The 16,967-nt window shown below is 51.9% G+C and overlaps 1 protein-coding gene across 3 annotated transcripts; it reads right to left on the reverse strand.

The window, feature by feature from the left end:
- Positions 1-347: 347 nt before the first annotated feature.
- Positions 348-16,624, reverse strand: RPIA (ribose 5-phosphate isomerase A). Of its 3 annotated transcripts, none has more exons than XM_084263618.1 (9): positions 16,366-16,624; positions 11,928-11,988; positions 9,975-10,030; positions 6,110-6,169; positions 5,434-5,498; positions 5,034-5,102; positions 4,286-4,427; positions 3,203-3,302; positions 348-1,575 (listed from the first exon to the last, which is right to left on the reverse strand). In XM_084263618.1, exons 1-9 carry the CDS (start codon positions 16,546-16,548, stop codon positions 1,478-1,480), a joined length of 834 nt encoding a protein of 277 aa, XP_084119744.1. In that variant the 5' UTR covers positions 16,549-16,624; the 3' UTR covers positions 348-1,477. The 3 variants fall into 3 exon arrangements, with proteins under 3 accessions (XP_084119744.1, XP_084119743.1, XP_084119745.1); XM_084263617.1 differs by having other exon boundaries at positions 6,110-6,196; XM_084263619.1 differs by lacking the exon at positions 6,110-6,169.
- Between the last annotated feature and the right edge of the window lie 343 nt (positions 16,625-16,967).

Consider the following 16,967-nt stretch of genomic DNA (forward strand, 5'->3'; position numbering starts at 1 on the left):
AAGTGCTTCTGAATTAACAGAAGAAAAAGATGTGCAGGATGGGGGACATTTAAGGACATAGAAAAAAGCAATTTTTAACTGCAAAAAAAATAAAGCTGTTCCTTGATATGCAGGTTTTAGACATGCAAACTGAAGACAGGCTCCAGATGAGGGCTGCACCTAACAAGTGTTGATTAGATGACCTGGTTAATTTAAAATAACATATTTACCTCAAGTGAAAGTAAATCAAAAGCAGAAGGCTGAATTTGGCCTGGGTGAAGGGTTTTTATAAAGGGGGAAACTACAGCTAAGGTCAGCCTGTCCCACTGTCCACAGAACAGTTACTTAAGAACCAAATTGCCACTGACTCTGGTACAACAGGTCTTTATTCAGCGTTTACAACACAAAGAGAGGGCTTGCATTTTGACATCAGAACCATGCAAAGCACCTGAACACTGAGAACAAGGTATTGATCAAGTGCCTCTCCCCTGCTACATGTGGAAAATCTAGGCAGGAAGACTCAAGTTTTCCTGTGCTTTCTGCTCTATCCTTGCACAGGTAACCAGCTGCGAGGGTGGTAATTAACCTTCATCCCAAATCAAACTGCCACTGAACAGTGAACCACGCTGCCCTAAGCTGCTCAAATACACTTCTGCAAACTTCAACGAGGGCCCAGCTCCGCTCTCAGTTCACAAGGGTGAAGTCCCAAACATCTCCAGCTACAGGAACAGACTTTAATCAGAGGTACTGAATTAACGGAGAGCAGAATTCGGCTCAAAGGATGAGCCTCTCCTCCGTACAGAGGCCCAGAAAAGGCCCTTTGTAGTGTTCCCAGGCAGAGGGATGTAGAGACCACCTTAGGCTCAGAGAATTGTCACGTGCACAGAGGACAACCAGACATCCTGAACGTTTAAAAAACAGTGGTATAGAAAAATAAAAGGCATAAAATACCGAACCAAAAGGGTTCCAAATAAGGCATCAGCAGGTCCCGACTGGATGCGTTCCCGTTACACACACATCACCCTCCCAGCAGGGGTGGATAGGAAGGATGCATTAGGATTGTATTCCTGACTGCAATCACTAAGCACCACCAGCAACCAGAAGGGTTCAAGTTCTCTTGGAAAAAAAGAAAAAAAAAAGAAAACAAACCCAAAACACACAAAAAAAAAACAAACCCCAAGGAGTATTACTTTTTTGGTAAATATTTCTTAGAAAAACAAAATAAAAATGTTAAAGCAATTTGTTTAAACGATTCTTTAAAAAAAGACAATTTTTCTGGTAAAGTAAAAATATATATATATAGAAATAGATTATTGGTTTTGCTTTTCTTTTTAAAAAAAGAAAGAGACATTCAGTATCATGTCAGCGGATCCTGATCAACTTCCCATCTGCCTCCTGTGATAACCGCTGCTCGTTAAGGCAAATCATCAGGTTGGCACCGGTACAAGGGCTAAACTGAACTGGCCAAAGGGGAAGCAGAGCGGGCAGGGTGCCGGCGTCAGCGGGGCTGCTTCTCCCGCACGCTGACCGAGCCGTCCTCCATGCCGAAGTACACCACCTCTGCCATGTTGATGAAGAGCCCCGTCTCCACCACACCTGGGAAAGAAGAGTTGATGTGCTGGTTAATGCCAGAGCCACCCCACTGCTTGAATCCTCTGCTCTGAGCGGGTTTGTGTTGGTCACAAGGTGGCGACGCTCCCACCAGAGGTTTGGGAAAAATGGGGAATCCAACCTGGGTGATGTTGCATCAGCTGTACAGGGAGCTGCTGGGGTCTCTGGAGCAATGTATCTCGTGAGGAGTGGGTTTGTGGCCCATCCAGATTTATTGTCACACAGCTCGACTCCCATGGGAGCAGACATAGGGGTTGGAAGGGACCTCCAGAGCCCATGGGGTCCAACCCCCCTGCCAAAGCAGCTCCCCAGCTCATATTGCACAGGGCGGCGTCCAGACGGGGCTGGAACCTCTCCAGAGATGGAGACTCCACACCCCCTGGGCAGCCTGTCCCAGGGCTCCCTCACCCTCACTGGGGAAAAGTTCTTCCCCATGTTGGTGTGGAACTTCCTGTGCTCCAACTTGAGGTCACCCCTTGTCCTGTCAAATGTTGGGGCAGCATCAGAATGCAGTGACAGGAGAACAGGAGCTTGTGGGAAATGAGCTTGTGAGATAAGGAACTGCAAGAACGCCAGTACCAGGGACAGCTCAGGTACCGGTTCATTTAGATAGGGGCCATCAGTTCATTCAGACCTGCTCCTGCTGAAGGTCTGAACCTGCCATCTACTGCTGGCTGCGAGCAAGTGCCAAGTACAAACCACAGACAGCAGGGCAAGCGAAGGATGGGAGCATCCTAGCAGTTTGCTCCTAGAGCAGGAAGAAAAGGACGTGGGTATAGTGGCAGTAAATCAGCCTTATGAGCAGCACTGAGGGAAGCAAAGCCACCAAACATAAGCAGCTTGAAGTTACTGGTGACTCTGCACCCAGCCTACACCCACGGCACCTGCCTGCCTTGGTGTTACAATCACAGTGCCAGGACAACGTGCTGATGCTGAGGTTTCTGCAAAGGGATCCCAGCCTCTGTCCTGCACACTCTGACAGCACAGTCAGTGAAGACAGTTGTGTCAGGACTCTGAAGTAGGCAGGTATCTTGCATAAGTCCAAAAGATACAACAATATGTATTCAAAAGCTGATCAGAGTCAAGAGCAGACTGCCAAGATAACCAGACAGATATGCAGATATGGCTGAGCCAAACCATCTACTGCTTCACTGATGACCAGACAGTGCCTGAGCAGACACAGATCATCCAGGAGCAGCACTGGCCTGGGCAGCAGTTCTTGTGCAAGGCAGGAGTCACTTCTGGAAAATACTGTGACCCAGTGTGAACCCTCCCTCCAGTGCTTCCATTAAGAGTCCTTCTCTAAATGGGCACAAGGAGAGTAAGGAAGAACACAGGATCAGTGCACCTAATGGAAGACAGTGTCGTCAGTCACCCAGCATCATCCCAGGTTTTCACCACCACATGGAAATGCCACTTGGGCACAGCTGCACCAGTATCAGCTGACAGATCTCTCCAGTAGAAACACACATATGGACCCATAAGAGGACAGTAAACACACCTTCCCTCCTATGCAAGGGAGGGCCCTCACAGTCAGGGGTCTCTAGCATAGGCCAAGCCTTAGCTAGACTTTGTGATTTTTTAAAAGAATAAATCAAATCACAGACATTACCTGGTATCATTTTTATAGCAGCGTTGACTTCGCTCCATTCATGAACCCTGTCAAACTTCCAGTCCAGAATGAAGTTCCCATTGTCTGTCACCACAGGGCCCTGGGAATCAGAACATGTTGTCAGCACTGAGAGTGCTTTGTCTGCAGAGCCCAGCCAAGGACTGCCACAGCCTGTCACCAGGACCAGCCGTCCCCACTGCCACCACTGAGCCAGAGTCATCCTTCAAGTAAACCAGGGCAGTAAATCCACGCAGCCCATAATAAGCCTGTAACTAAAACCAGCGCCTGAGGCTCATTCCTCATTCCCCTGCTACTGGTGATCAGGCAGAAGCTGGGAAGAACAATGCAGCAACTTCATCAGGGCAGCAGGGGATCCTTTTCACAAGAGAAAAACTAGAGTAGTGCCCTAAAAAAGCTGTTAACAGGCAATTGAAGTCAAAGTAAGACCTCTCCACCCCCATGATAAGAGCATGCTGCTGGATGCCACGCTGGAGAATCACTAGTCTTTGGCATCCCAGAAGTGCCCAGCATTCTCTCAAGCCCAAGAGATGGAGCAATTGTGTCCTTTAACAGAGCAGAGACAGCCAGGGCTGAGGACACAGCACTTCAGCAGCACCAAGCAGGGTGTGCATTAAAAGACAAGCACCCTCTGAGGACACGGCTTGTGCTGGGGCAGCAGGATGTGCATTCCCCAAGCAAGGCTGGTCTCAACTTCACAGGGAATGCCTGGCTTGCTTTTCATCAGCACCCAAACCCAGTCCCTACAGCCTCTTGGGATTAGACACATTAAAACCAAGTATTGAGCCTTCAGGCCTTAACTCCAGCCATTACTGCAGACAGAGCTCCTGTTCCCTTGCCATGGGATGCAGGCTGGTGAAGCCCCACCACCCAAGCAAGGACAGGAACGTAGCCGCAGAGACAAAGCAGCTTCAGTTGTAATTTAGTCTGGCTCTGCACGGTAACAGAGGAGCCTGGGATGGTGTGTGAGCCATCCCCACAACTCAACACCCTCTCTGGCAGTGCAGCCTGCCCTCCAGCCCCCCCAAGGCCCCCGCAGAGCAGGGCTGGATCAGTGACACACACCGCTTTGCTCACAGCCATCCGCAGCTCCACGGCGCCTCCGAAGTTTTTGGTCAGGGCTCTGGTGACAGGAACATAAGCCATGGGGATCACTTCGATGGGAATTCCCTTCTTCCACTGCTCCCCCAGGCTCTCTGATTTTTTCCTGAGGATGTGGTTTGAGGTGGGATTAGCATCGTTGCACACTGCTGACACCATTAACACAAGGCACTTACACGTTATCTCCTGCAGTCCCCTCAGGCATAAGGCCCCAGAGGGCACAGCCATCAGTTCCTATGGGCACTCTTGTAGGAAGAGCCCATTTAATGCATGATTGATGCACTTGTAAGCCCTGTTTTGGCAAGTTTTGGACAAGCAGGACACAAGTTTTCTTTTCTACAGACCTGCAGCTGTATATACAGAAGGGGAAATTTATTCTGTGATGACAATCGCTGAGCTCAAAGATCAGAGCAGCCATTTCCCCACAAACTCTGCTGACTCCTAAGCAGGCCTGCTGAGCTGAGCATGAAGAAGCTAAACTGAATTGCTGAAGCACTGGGAGTCAGGCTCATTTCCACCTATTCCTTCCCCCTGACCCACTGGAAGAACAGAAACAGCCTAACACAGGATCGTCCAGATCCTCCCATGGGACAGAGAGGTGAAATCACAGAATCATAGGGGTTTGGAAGGGTCCTTAAGAGATCACTGGGTCCAACCCCCCTGCCAAAGCAGGGTTCCTAGCTCCTACTGCAATGAACACCACTATTTTTACCTGTAATCAGCAATAACAATGAAGCATTTTGCGTATCCTGCAACGATCTTCTCCTGGGTCAAGCAACCACTGCAAGGGGGGGAAAAAGGAATTAAAAAAAATAATAATCAGAAAACTGACTGCTTCTCAGTGTGCCTGGCAGCCCAGTCTGCTCCATCACACCCTTGCTGGCTTTGGTGCTGCAGCTGCCCCATGCCAGGGCTCTTTCCCCTGCCCCATCACTTTATCCTCCTTGTCCCCTTGCTCTAGGTTGGGAGCTATCTCCCACTGCAGGAGCAGGCACCACCCTGTGCAGGATCCCTCCAGCCCACTTCAGAGACATCCACATCCAAAAAAGGATGCCCTGAGGCCACCTGCCACCAGCACCATGCACAGACAGACAGACAGACAGCAGGCTCACCCGCCACCTTTGATAAGGTTGAGATGAGAGTCCACTTCATCTGCTCCATCAATGGCAACGTCGAGCTGTAGGAAGAGAAACTTGGTGTGGAAATCCCTCCTATGCAGCATCCAGGCACTGCTCTTGGTGTGGCTCAGGAGGGTGTCAGGTCCCAAGAGGCAGCCACAAATGTCACTAGAGCTGGAACTGCCCTGATGCCAGCCTGATAGAAATGAGCATCCAATCAGCCACCCAAGGATACCAGCCCCAGATAAACCACAGGCATGTGGCAGCAGGAGAAAGAAAAACCAAAACCAACTGCTGGCCTGCAGGGCACATCACTTCAGCCTCTAGTGTCACTTCAGGACCAGCATGCAAGCAGGGAGCTCCTGGGGGAAAATCTCAGTGACAGTTCAGCAACACAATTTGCCTGTCTTGGGTCAGCAAGCCTCAGCCTGGAAGAGATGCCAGACACCTGGAGGAAACAACCCAACAGCCTACCTGCCATTTCAAGGGAGCAGCACTAAGACAAGACTAAAGCTTGGGGGGAGGAAAATACAAGCTAATTCTCACTCAGGTTCTGCAGCGTGGCTGCTTGAACTCTCATCCTCAGGGGAGGACAAAGGAACCTGATACTTTATGATGGAGCAGGTTAGAGGAGGGTCAGGTGAGGTCTTACCTCCACAGTCCTGCTTACCTCTGGATGTCGGTCCAAGTCACTTAACGTTAAGCCGTTCTGCAGGATCAGCTGGCGGGCCTGTGCAGCAAGAAGACAGCAAACACCCTTTACCAGCAACAGGAGGGAAAACAGGCTCGTGGTGTCATTCCCTGGGCTGCAGCAAGGATGGAGTCTCCCTGGGAGAGCTCCACAGGCTCGTGGTGTCCTTCCCTCAGCAAGGATGGAGTCTCCCTGGGAGAGCTCCACAAGCTCGTGGTGTCCTTCCCTCAGCAAGGATGGAGTCTCCCTGGGAGAGCTCCACAGGCTCGTGGTGTCCTTCCCTCAGCAAGGATGGAGTCTCCCTGGGATTGCTCCACAGGCTCATGTTGTCCTTCCCTCAGCAAGGATGGAGTCTCCCTGGCAGAGCTCCATGCTGAGCTGGTGGAGAGGCTGCAGCCAGCAGTGGGAACGCATGGCAAGGAGGACATTATGCTGCTAGACCAGATTAGGTGAATGAAAAGAAAACCCTGCTGCTGATTTGAACTAAGATGCTGATGGTGCAACAGGACTCCTGGGTTCAGGTATCTCTATTAAAAAGCAGGAGGACCCAGCAGCTTGGTGGGAAACACTTCTATTTAAGCTTTAGGGCATTCTTGAGTCCTGTTCTTTCAGCTTGGACATCATTCTCCCCCACACCCATCCAGCCTCTCTGATTTTCTTTGGCTGGAAAATGGGAGCAAGAAAATGAGCTATTTGCACCATAGAAATACGGTGCTAACAATGGAAATATTTTTTCATATTTGAAAGAGACAAAATAAAAGCAAAGAAGAAAAGCACAACCCGTGGAAAAAAGAGTGGGAAGCCTCCTGAAGCAGCTGTTTGGTGGCTCTGATCCACTTTGACCGAAGTAGCTGTTCATTTCCCTCTAGCGGCAATACAGCACAGAACACCCTCCTCTCGGTCAGTCTAAACGAAGTTCAAGCTTAGAGAACCTCAAACTGGTTTAATTTCCTGTGTTAGAAATCATCACCTGAGCGAGCCTCCCTCTTTGCACAGGCTCTGTTCGAGTCTGAACTTCCTACCATGCTGTTGCTCACCCAAGAAACCCTAGTGCTACAGCCTGAATCAATTCATTCCCCTGAATTTTACCTGCTCACACCAACAAAGTGCATCAGTCCCATGTATTGGCATCCCAAAACCTTGAAGAGGTAGCAGGTGGTACTTTCTGGCAGCGAGATACGATTTGGATCATTTATCATGGCACTTCATAGCATGCAGTTTTAACACCTATGGGCTGTGTGCTCTTGATCTGTGCACTAGGACTGCCCTAAGGGCTCACAAAATCGAAAGAACAACACTCAGTGGGTTTCCATTCATTACATGGTGTCCATGGAAAAAGACACCAGGGCTCTGGGAACTGAAAGCATTGAAAAACACTGTGCTGCACATGCAGGCCAGGTCCTGAACACGCTTCAGAGTCAGCGGTGTGGAAAGGAGGTGGCTCCTCTTCAGGCTCTCTGCTTGCAAGGCGATGGGAGCAGACCAGCAGGAATCAAAAGCAGAGCTCCCACAACTGGAGGGAGAAGCAGCAGTAACTGCACAGCACTTGCCAAGATCGGTCTCACTCCGTGCTCCTGGCACACAGCTGGGTGACAAGAAGAAACAAGGCAAAAGCCAAGGGACTGATACTTACCCTGGCTCTAGCTTTACTGATGGTGATGGAATAACCTGACAACAGGGAAGGGAGGAGAATAAAAGCCCACTGAAACCAATTCTTCCTTGCCAGTGACCTCAGGCAGCCTTTTATACCTGTACATGGTGAGAATAAGATGGTGTTTTGCTGACCCAAGAATGCTTCACTCGGAATTGGTTGAGGTCTCTGAGACTGCAGGAGGTACCAGGCTGTCCCATGGTGGGGTGCTGGGCTCATGCAGTGTTCAATGTCTCTGCCTTTTAACAGCAGCTTTTTGTGTGTTACTGGTAAGAAACTCTGCAGTGTTGTTACATGAGCTGCCCTGCCACATTCACCATGAGAGCTTTGTCATTGTTGTCTGTAAGACCTGATGACTGAACCCAGGAGATGCCCCAGGTTCAAACGGGACACAGCATCTCAGGATGGGAATCATTTTACACAGGTCAAAGCCAGACTCTCTCCACAGTCTCTGTATGGCAACAGGAGCACTGATACCGGTTTAAAAAATATAAACCTAGTCTTTATTTTTCACTCTTTGCAGCAGTTTGTGTTCTGTCCCAACGTGCCATGGGTTGGTTGCAAGAGCTGGGAAAAAAGGAAAGCCCACTGCCCCACACTCACACTTTAAGAATATCTGCAGGGTAAGAGGATGTGAAGTTTTCCTAAGATTTCAGGATAGTCCAGGGTGCCCCTATCCAACCTCCAGCTCAAAGCAGGGCCAGCTGTTGGGATGCTCAAGGCTTTCCATGAGGTGAAAACCTCTAAGGATGGGAGTCTGCATGGCCCCTCTGGGCAGCCTGGCTCACTGCTGGGCTGTCCTCACAGTGAAGAAGTTGTGACAGAAGTACAGTCCCAAGGCCAGTACCAGGGCTGAGGAAGAGACACATGGCCAATTCCCAAACCAGGGCATCACCACCCATCCTCAAAACCCTGCAGGTGTTCCCCGTCCCCTCAGACTGGTGATGTCACCTCTCCCTGCCAGAAGGGGACAAGGTGACAGCTGCTCCTCTGCAGCACATTCCCACCTCAGAGAATAGAGGCAGAGAGATCAAAGACAGTTGCCCTAAAGGCAGGGAAACACCTCAGAAACTTCCCCAGCAGCTTCACCACCAAGCCATGTTCCCCTTCTTCCTGCAAACCTCTCATCAGCTTGCTATGGTTCAACCCTTGCAAAAGTTGTACAGCAAAGAGAAGATTAAGCAGATTTCTCTTCTGCAATTTCTTCTAAAGTCAGTTGATGCATTTCAAATTCCTCCTTAAAACACATGAGCTTGCTATTATTGCTTGCAGCAGGGTTTTTACAGCTTTCAGGGCTTGACACAGAATCATAGAATCACAGACTGGTCTGGGTTGGAAGGGACCCCAAGGATCACAGAGCTCCAACCCCCCTGCCACAGGCAGGGACACCAACCTCCAGGCCTGGAGCTACACAAGGTTGCCCAGGGCCCCAGACAACCTGGCCTTGAACACCCCCAGGGACGGGGCATCCACCCCCTCTCTGGGAAGCCTGTTCCAGCCCCTCACCACTCTCTCTGGAAAAGACTTGCCCCTAATATCTAATTTAACCCTTCCTTCCTTCAGCTTTAATCCATCCCCCTTGTCCTGCCATTATCTACCCTTTGAACAAGCTGATTCCCCTCCTGTTCCTCTGCTCCCTTCAGGGACTGGAAGGCTGCAATGAGGTCCCCCCACAGCCTTCTCTTCTCCAGGCTGAGCCAGCCCAGCTCCCTCAGCCTCTCTCCATAGGGGAGCTGCTCCAGCCCTCTGAGCATCTCGTGGCTCCTCTGACCCCTCTCCAACAGTCCCACATCTTTCTTGTCCTGGGGCCCCAGCTCTGGACACAGGACTCCAGCTGGGGCCTCCCTAGGGCAGAGCAGAGAGGGACAAATCAAAGGAGACTAAATGTCTCTGATGAGTTTTGCATTATGAGTCTGGTTCACCACCACCAACAGCATTTTTCTCTAAGCTGGCTTACTAGTCACACACTGACACAACCAACACTACAACATCCCTACTACTCTGGTCAGGGTAACACCATCACCACCAGCTTCCTGTCTGCAAGCTGCATCCCCACTGCTGTCACCAGTGCCTTAACTCACCCCACAGTGAGTGGCCACTCCAGAGAGTGACGTGTTTGCCTCCCACAGCCAAAGGGAAGAACCCCTCTGTGAGTGTCTGGACCAGCAGAAAGCAAAGGAGGAAAGCACTTACCTGAAAAGATGTAGGGATGCAGACAATGGTCAGGTTCTCCTCTTTAACCCGCTCTGCTGCAGAGGAAAAACAAAAGCACAAGTCTCAGTTTGTCTGAAGGAAAAAAAACACACCAACTTTCACTTTAAGAAAACTCAGAGCAGCCCCTTTGAATCACTGCAATTATTTGCTTGGCTTGCAAGTAACTCAGTCATGCTCAACGCAAACAGGTGCCACCCAGCAGAGGGGAAGGCTCAGTTTCTAGTCAGAAATGTTTGAACACCCACCCTGGCTCAGCCCAAGACATCAGGAGCCATTAACCTTTGTGTTCCCAGCAGCAGAGGAACCTCCTCAGAAAATTGTCACCTGGGAAATCAGCCCCACTCCCCTCTCTCACTCCATTAGGCAGATTTTGCTGTGCTCCTTGTAAACAAGGAGCTTCAGTAGCTGTCTGAAAGGTTTTCTGGCTTGTTGCCTTGGGGACATCACACTCATTTATTACAGAACATTTAAATACATGGCAGGGAAAGGACTAATAAAAGACAGTATTCCATTAAATAGAAGGACACCTCCCTCCAGGTTAACCTCAAATTACTAAAACCTGTTACTAAGATATCATCATGGGCAGAATGTTATTTTAGTAATTACAATCCTTAGGCAGGAGCCAACAGCTCTCACACCAGAGCAAGCACACAGACTCCATGCTCCAAGGTAATGCTGTGGCTGGAAGGACTGAAGATGCAACACAGGAGCCTGTACATCATTACAACCCACATCCCAGTGCTAATGAACTCAAGCAGACACAAGAAGTCAGCCTTTGCTGCCTGGAAGAGGGCAAAGCACTTGAAATACTACACCCATCTATTTAGAGCCTGATTCTGTCTAGAGAGTCAGGAGTGGCTGTATTACTGAGCCAAGCCCAGAAAGCAGAGCCACAGGTCCCAGACAAAGCAGCGTCCTGCACGCACCGTGGGGCAAGGTGGGTGCCAAGGGGCTGGCAGGAGCCACCTCTGCTGTGTCCCTGTCACATACTGAGACGTGTTCAGAGCTCAGCCCTGCTCACATGCAGAGGGCTGGGACACAGCTCTGCCCAAGGGAGTTGGAGGTCACAAGGGGACTTCCCAGCCACCCAGGTGAGAGAGGCTGAACTCTGCTTCAGAGCACCCTCCTCTGCATCTGAGCAAGAACCCCCAGGAACAACAGGGCTGGTCCTGCACTCCTCACCCACCACTGCACTCACCAGTGCTCTGGTTTGCATCCAAGAATATCTAAGCAGGACAAGGTAGAGCACTTCCACCAGCAGACCTGCCCTAGGGCTGAAAGCACCCTTCCAAGGAAGCTTTAAAGCTCTGTCCCTCCATAGTGAGGCAGGAGGGTAATCACCCTCACAGTCCCTTCTGCAAAAATGCATCTGCCCTATTTGAATGTTCTGCTGAACTTTTCTGAATGGCACCTTGAGCAAGCTTGTACTTGGGGCAAGCAGGTAAACCTGGCTGCAGGGCATAACTAACATGCAGCAGGATTTCACATTCCTCATGCTCACCACACTTCCTCAGGCCCCTCTGTGTGAATAATGTAGATGTAAGAAGCAGATGTCAGCTGCATACAAATGGGTTAACGGAAGCAGAGCAGCTGCATGGCCCAAAGCCACAAAGCAAGTCAGGACCAGCAGAGCTGGAACGAAAAGGAGGGATCTGGGAAGGCTCCAGTTTGTGGTTGGTGCCAGTAAAGCGCTTTGCCTGGCTGTATGGGGAGAACAGGTGGCAAATCATTACCTCCTCAGGACGCTCTACACAATACATTGGGAGCACAAGACCCAGTTTTTATCTCCAGCTTCAAGGAGGACAGAGCAGTCAGCGAACAGAGCCAGCATCAGCTCTAAGCCTGACAATTTAGGATGTTTTTCAAGTAGCTGGGACAGCTGGGCAAAGGGGACTTTCTGCAGTGGGAGGAACACAAAGGGGAGCATCCTACCCAGTCGCTGCACTGCGTGGACAATCGTAGAGCCGCTTCCAATCCCAAGAACTTGATTGTTCTGCAAATCAAAGAGAGACACAGGAGAGCTGTTACTGGGGCCTGGGCACAAGGGCTGCCTGCTTCCCCCCAGCAGGCTTGACATTACAAACACATGCAAGTGGAACCTTGCCCAGAGATGCACACCAACATAACAGTGTCTTAGCCTGCTGCAGGCATGGTGAGGAACACGCTGTGCCAGTGAAGGGACAACCACTGTCTGCAGCTATGGGGTTTGAAGCAACTCACCCTCTCCCTAAGGGACATGTTGTTGCTGAACGCCACCAGTCTGACTCGCACCCTGTTCAGGGCACCCTCACTGCTGGTTACTGGCACTCTGTCCACCCCCTCCTGCCAGGAAGCTTGGAGTTTCAGGCAATACCAGAGAGGAAAAAGCTGAAACAGCCTCAAGATAACATCTCCCACGGAAGCCACACAGTAAAACCACGGGTTTGCTGCCAACAGCATCGTTGGTAAACACTACAGATGCAATAGCAGCCAAAGAGCACAGCAGCCAGCCCTGGGTATCATAAAAACTGCCCTCTAAACCAGAGTATAAACTGCCTACAGGAGTCCAGCAACACACATGAAAGGCAATCCTACTGAAGAGCATCACGTTTTAACCACAGCTCAACCCAGTCCTTTCTCTGCTTGTGGTCTGGTTTAAGAAGGGTCACTGATGCCTCATCTGCAACACAGGCACCACTTCTAAAAGTTGCTGCAGGCAGAGGGTGGCTGGGTGCAATTGTATTACCTCCACGAGAGGATGCTCTGCAACGTAAATCTGTTTATTATCAGCTCAATCACCCACCCACTGAGAGCTACCTACAGCCACTTGCGCACTTCCAATGTACTTCCCCTTCTTTGGATGGGATCCAGAACTCAAATTGACTTAAGGAAGCCCAATATCACAAGAGAGACTTCAGTTGAGAAAGATTTGAAGCCAACCAGAGATGCAGGCACAGAGTTGTTCTGTGTTATCTCTTGGACATTAAGACAGGTCTCTGGAGCTCTTTCTCCACATACAGCAAATCCAAAGTTCAGCAACTGTGGAAAAAAGCCACACCTGCAGCATTTCAACTAGTTAAAGTCCTACTGGCACACAAGCCTGCTGGGAAAGGTGGGGCTTAAGGCAGGTCACACTCCCCTAGGATTAATACCTTCTGCAGGTTAAGAGCTTAAAAAGAACAGTTCTCCAAAACCCAACATGTAACCAGAGCCTTGGCTTATGTCCCAGCCCCCACTAACAACCGTGACTCTGCAAAGATGGGGAAAGCAACAGATGGCAGCTGCATGCCTGTGACACTGCCATCAGAAACTCAAGAGCTCCAGAGGCTTCTTGGTTTCTTTCACCTGCCCAGCAGGCAGAGCCAAGCCCAGCCAGCCCAGGAAGGGGGCAATCAAAGCTGCACCCAGGCTTGGTAGGGTACAGGCAGTACTCCTGTTCCCAAGAGGCTTGTTTCAACCTGGGAGGTAGCAGCTTGTTCTCTTTTCCCCTCACGTCTGTAGGGTGGGACTGCTTCTTGGAGCAGCTGGATGCCCTAAAGAAATGGGGAAAGCCTCAGCCACTCCAATGTAATGAAGCGGGAAGAGCTCACAAGGGTCCCAGACCGACAAACTGGAAGCTGTTTATCTGTGATGAAGGGTGAAGCACCTTCCCTCAGCCTGTGGCAAGATCAAGGGCTAAGTGGGGTTCCCAGAAAAACAGTTAAAACTCGTCTAAACCCCACTATCACAACCCCCACCTTACCACAGCGCCCATCTCTCAGCTCCAAACCCCATAGGCAAACCCAGCCAAAACCCACCCACCCTTCCAAACAGGGGCAGGGCCAATGTTGGAGAGAAGCAGAGCACAAGGTCAGTGTCCCAAGAGGTAGGTCCAGCTCACAGCACCATTTCAGGGTTGGCAAACAAACGGGAGGCACTGAGCCACAGCACAGCTGAGGACCTGCAGAGGGGCTCCACACTGGAGTGGACAGCATTTTCCCAGCTAACCCAAGGGCCCAGCAGCACTGCCCAACATCAGAGAGGCTGTGGAGTGCTGTCAGCAGCACCACACAAGCTGGCCAGTCCAACCTAAGTTTCCATAGGCAAAGAGCAGGAGATAAATATAGTAGAAAGCCCTACACTTCCTCTGGGACAGCAGGACCTACAGCTCCTGCCTACCCTTTCACTTCTAACAGAGACTCTAAGAGGGCCCTGCCTTGAGAGGTGGTGTTGTGTAAATGCAAAGCCAGCTCTTGCCAAGCAGCTTAAGGCTCTAAAGCCCCAAGCCCTGTGCCAGTCCTGCTCCTCTGAACCATCACAGCACTACAGTCCACAGCTTCTGAGGTTGGCCATCTTAGTGTCCACTCCAGCACTGAGGAACTCTGCTCCTGCAGCTGCCCAGGGACAAGTGCTGTGGGGAAACATACCAATCTGACCTTATTTAATTTAAAACAAACAAGAAAACCAAAAACAAAGGAGAGAGGAAAAAGAAAAAAGGTTCCCTGCTCCTAATCCCCATACCTACCCCCAGGTTGACATCTGCCACAGGCTGCACAGGGAGCTGCTGGGCTGGCACAGACAGGGATGGGTATGAAGGAGGATGCCAAGCATGGGATCTGATTTAGAACCAGTACCAAGCTCGTGGTGCCACCGAGCTCCAACACAGTTAAGCTGGAGGTATTTGTCCAGCATAACTGAACCCTGAAGTCGGTGGTGTCTCCCACACAGCCCTGCAAGGAAGGGAGTCTGCAGCATCGCTCTGGGAAATGGCTGTTAACAGGGACAGATAGCTCTAACAGCCAAACACAAACTTACCCATCACAAACAGCAGCTGCACCCTGACAGTGCAAACTGAAGGGGAGACAGGTTTTTCTCTGACACCTGAGACCACCTAACTCCTTGGAGGTGACTCTAACCTGCTTCTTCACCATTGCTTCAAGCCAATCTGCATGATAAGCATTGTGATACTACCCCGGACGCTGCCTGTTTTACTTAATCAGTGTTGCTAGCCAGGCACTGAACTTTAATTAGCTGGGACCCTGCCAGAAACATTATCCCAAGTTTGCTTAACCATAAAACAGCACAAAGGACAGATATTTCACTAGGAAAAGTCCAAAACTAGGATTCATGTTTGACCCCAAATCAAAGGTGCACCCAGCAGCAGTCACACCTCTCAGTTCCACACCTTTCAACACAAAGCCTCTCCTCCTGCAAACCCCCAACATGCAACTCTGGGACTTGGTCTGGGTAAGAAAGTGGATTTTTATGTCACTGCTGGTCCGTGCCCCAGGGTCCCCCACCCCACAGACTGCTTTTGAGACTGTTGGTCAGGCAGGAGGTAGGTCTCAGACAGCACATGGCTGTGCTTTCTGCAGGCAGGTACAGGCTGCTCAGGGGAAGAAGCTACAAAGCAAGCAAAGCATTTTTGGGACATCAGGGAAGCTATCAGCAACTGAACCTCCCCGGCAGGGAGGGAGCAGGAAGGAAGAGGGAATATTTCCCCCCTATTGCTAACATCTTCCCCCTTGGCAGCAACTCTACAGCTGTTTCATCACCACTCTTGCAAAAGGGCTTGCAAACATTGCGTTAAGCCCCTGCCTGTCTTTTAACTATTGATCTCCCAAGTGTTCACTATTAGGCTGTGCCAGACCTTGAGCGGTTCCAGTCTGTATCTGACTTTTGAGCAGTTAATTAAGGTCCTTTGCTGAGTTTCTCTCCTTGCAGAGCACAGGACACAGCCCCCTGTTGAAGGGCTGGTGTACTGGGAAATAGGGTTCAGCTGCAGAGTACCCCAGAGCTGGGGAAAGGAGCAGGGCACAGCCTGAACCCCACAGCAGCCCGGCTCACAGGAGGGTAACACAGTGAGAGTGCAGAGGTGCAAGACTTCACCCCAAACTCGGGGTGCGCCGTGCTGAGCCAGGCAAGGCACGGAGCTGCCTCCTGGGAGGCATCCACCGGGAAAACGCAGAGACAAGGGAGGAAAAGTGGTTTTCTACAGCAGGAAAGGAGGAAGAGACTCGGCGGGGCTCACCCGTGTACCTCGGGGGTCCCTCCCTACACTCCAAAACCGCCCGTGCCTTGGGGGAAGCAAGGGATCCGCGCACCCCACAAGCCGCCCGGGCACCCCACAACCCGCTTGGGCACCCCACAACCCTCCCGGGCACCCCACAACCCTCCCGGGCACCCCACAAGCCGCTTGGGCACCCGAGCGCTGCTCAGCGCGCTGGACAGGAGCGAAGCGAAGCCCGGAGCCCGCCCGTGCACGGAGGGCTCCCTGCACCCCGCGGCCGCTCCGCGCACCAGGCGTTCCTTGCTCTCCGTGGCCGCTCCGCGTACCGGGGGTAGTGGGGGGGGTGTCCGTACCCCTCCCACCCCGTGCCCCGAGCAGGGCTGGGGGTCCCAGCCGCCTCACCTGGACGTGCTTGTCCACAGCGGCGCAGGCAGCCAGCTTCTTGGCCTCCTCTGCCATGGTGCCGCCGAGCCGCCCGCGGCTGAAGGCGCGCCGCCCCGCCGCCGGCCTCGCTCTGACCCTCCCTGGCGGCCGGGCAGCCAGGGGCGTGCTGCGGAGCGGGCCGAGCCGGCCGGGGAGCCGCATGCCGCCGCGGCCCGCCCCCGGGGGGCTCTCCCGCACGGGCTGGAGCCCTGGGCCGAGCCGACTCCCTTCCTCCTCCTCCTTCTTCTTCTCCTCCTCCTTCCGCGGGAGTCTGGGACTTGTAGTGCTGCTGGCTCGCGAACTACAGCTCCCACAATGCACGGCACGGGGTGCCCGCGCTGCCCGCCGCCGCCGCCAGCCGCCCCGCAGCCCTGAGCAAGGCGGTTTGCCGAGCCGTATTGGGCTCAGGGGGTTACCTGAACTGCCCGGGCCTCCGGAGGCGATAAGGAAATTCTTGGCATTTCACGGAAACTAAAGTTTCTGTGCCATGGTGGGGGTTAAGGATGGTATTTCTGTCAGGGACCGCACAGAGCCTTCAGCCCTTCCCCGCCTTTCCTCCCCCCCACACTCCCCCTCCAGTT

The sequence above is a fragment of the Gallinula chloropus genome (genome assembly GCF_964237585.1).
Source record: "Gallinula chloropus genome assembly, chromosome: 4".
NCBI lineage: Eukaryota > Metazoa > Chordata > Aves > Gruiformes > Rallidae > Gallinula > Gallinula chloropus.

Coding starts and splice junctions, on each gene's coding strand:
- RPIA (XM_084263617.1), bottom strand. CDS start 16,548: ATGCGGCTCCCCGGCCGGCTCGGCCCGCTCCGCAGCACGCCCCTGGCT. Junction 10,031..11,927: donor CCACGCAGTGCAGCGACTGG/GTAGGATGCTCC, acceptor TTTCCTCTGCAG/CAGAGCGGGTTAAAGAGGAG. Junction 5,103..5,433: donor AACCTTATCAAAGGTGGCGG/GTGAGCCTGCTG, acceptor CCCCCCTTGCAG/TGGTTGCTTGACCCAGGAGA.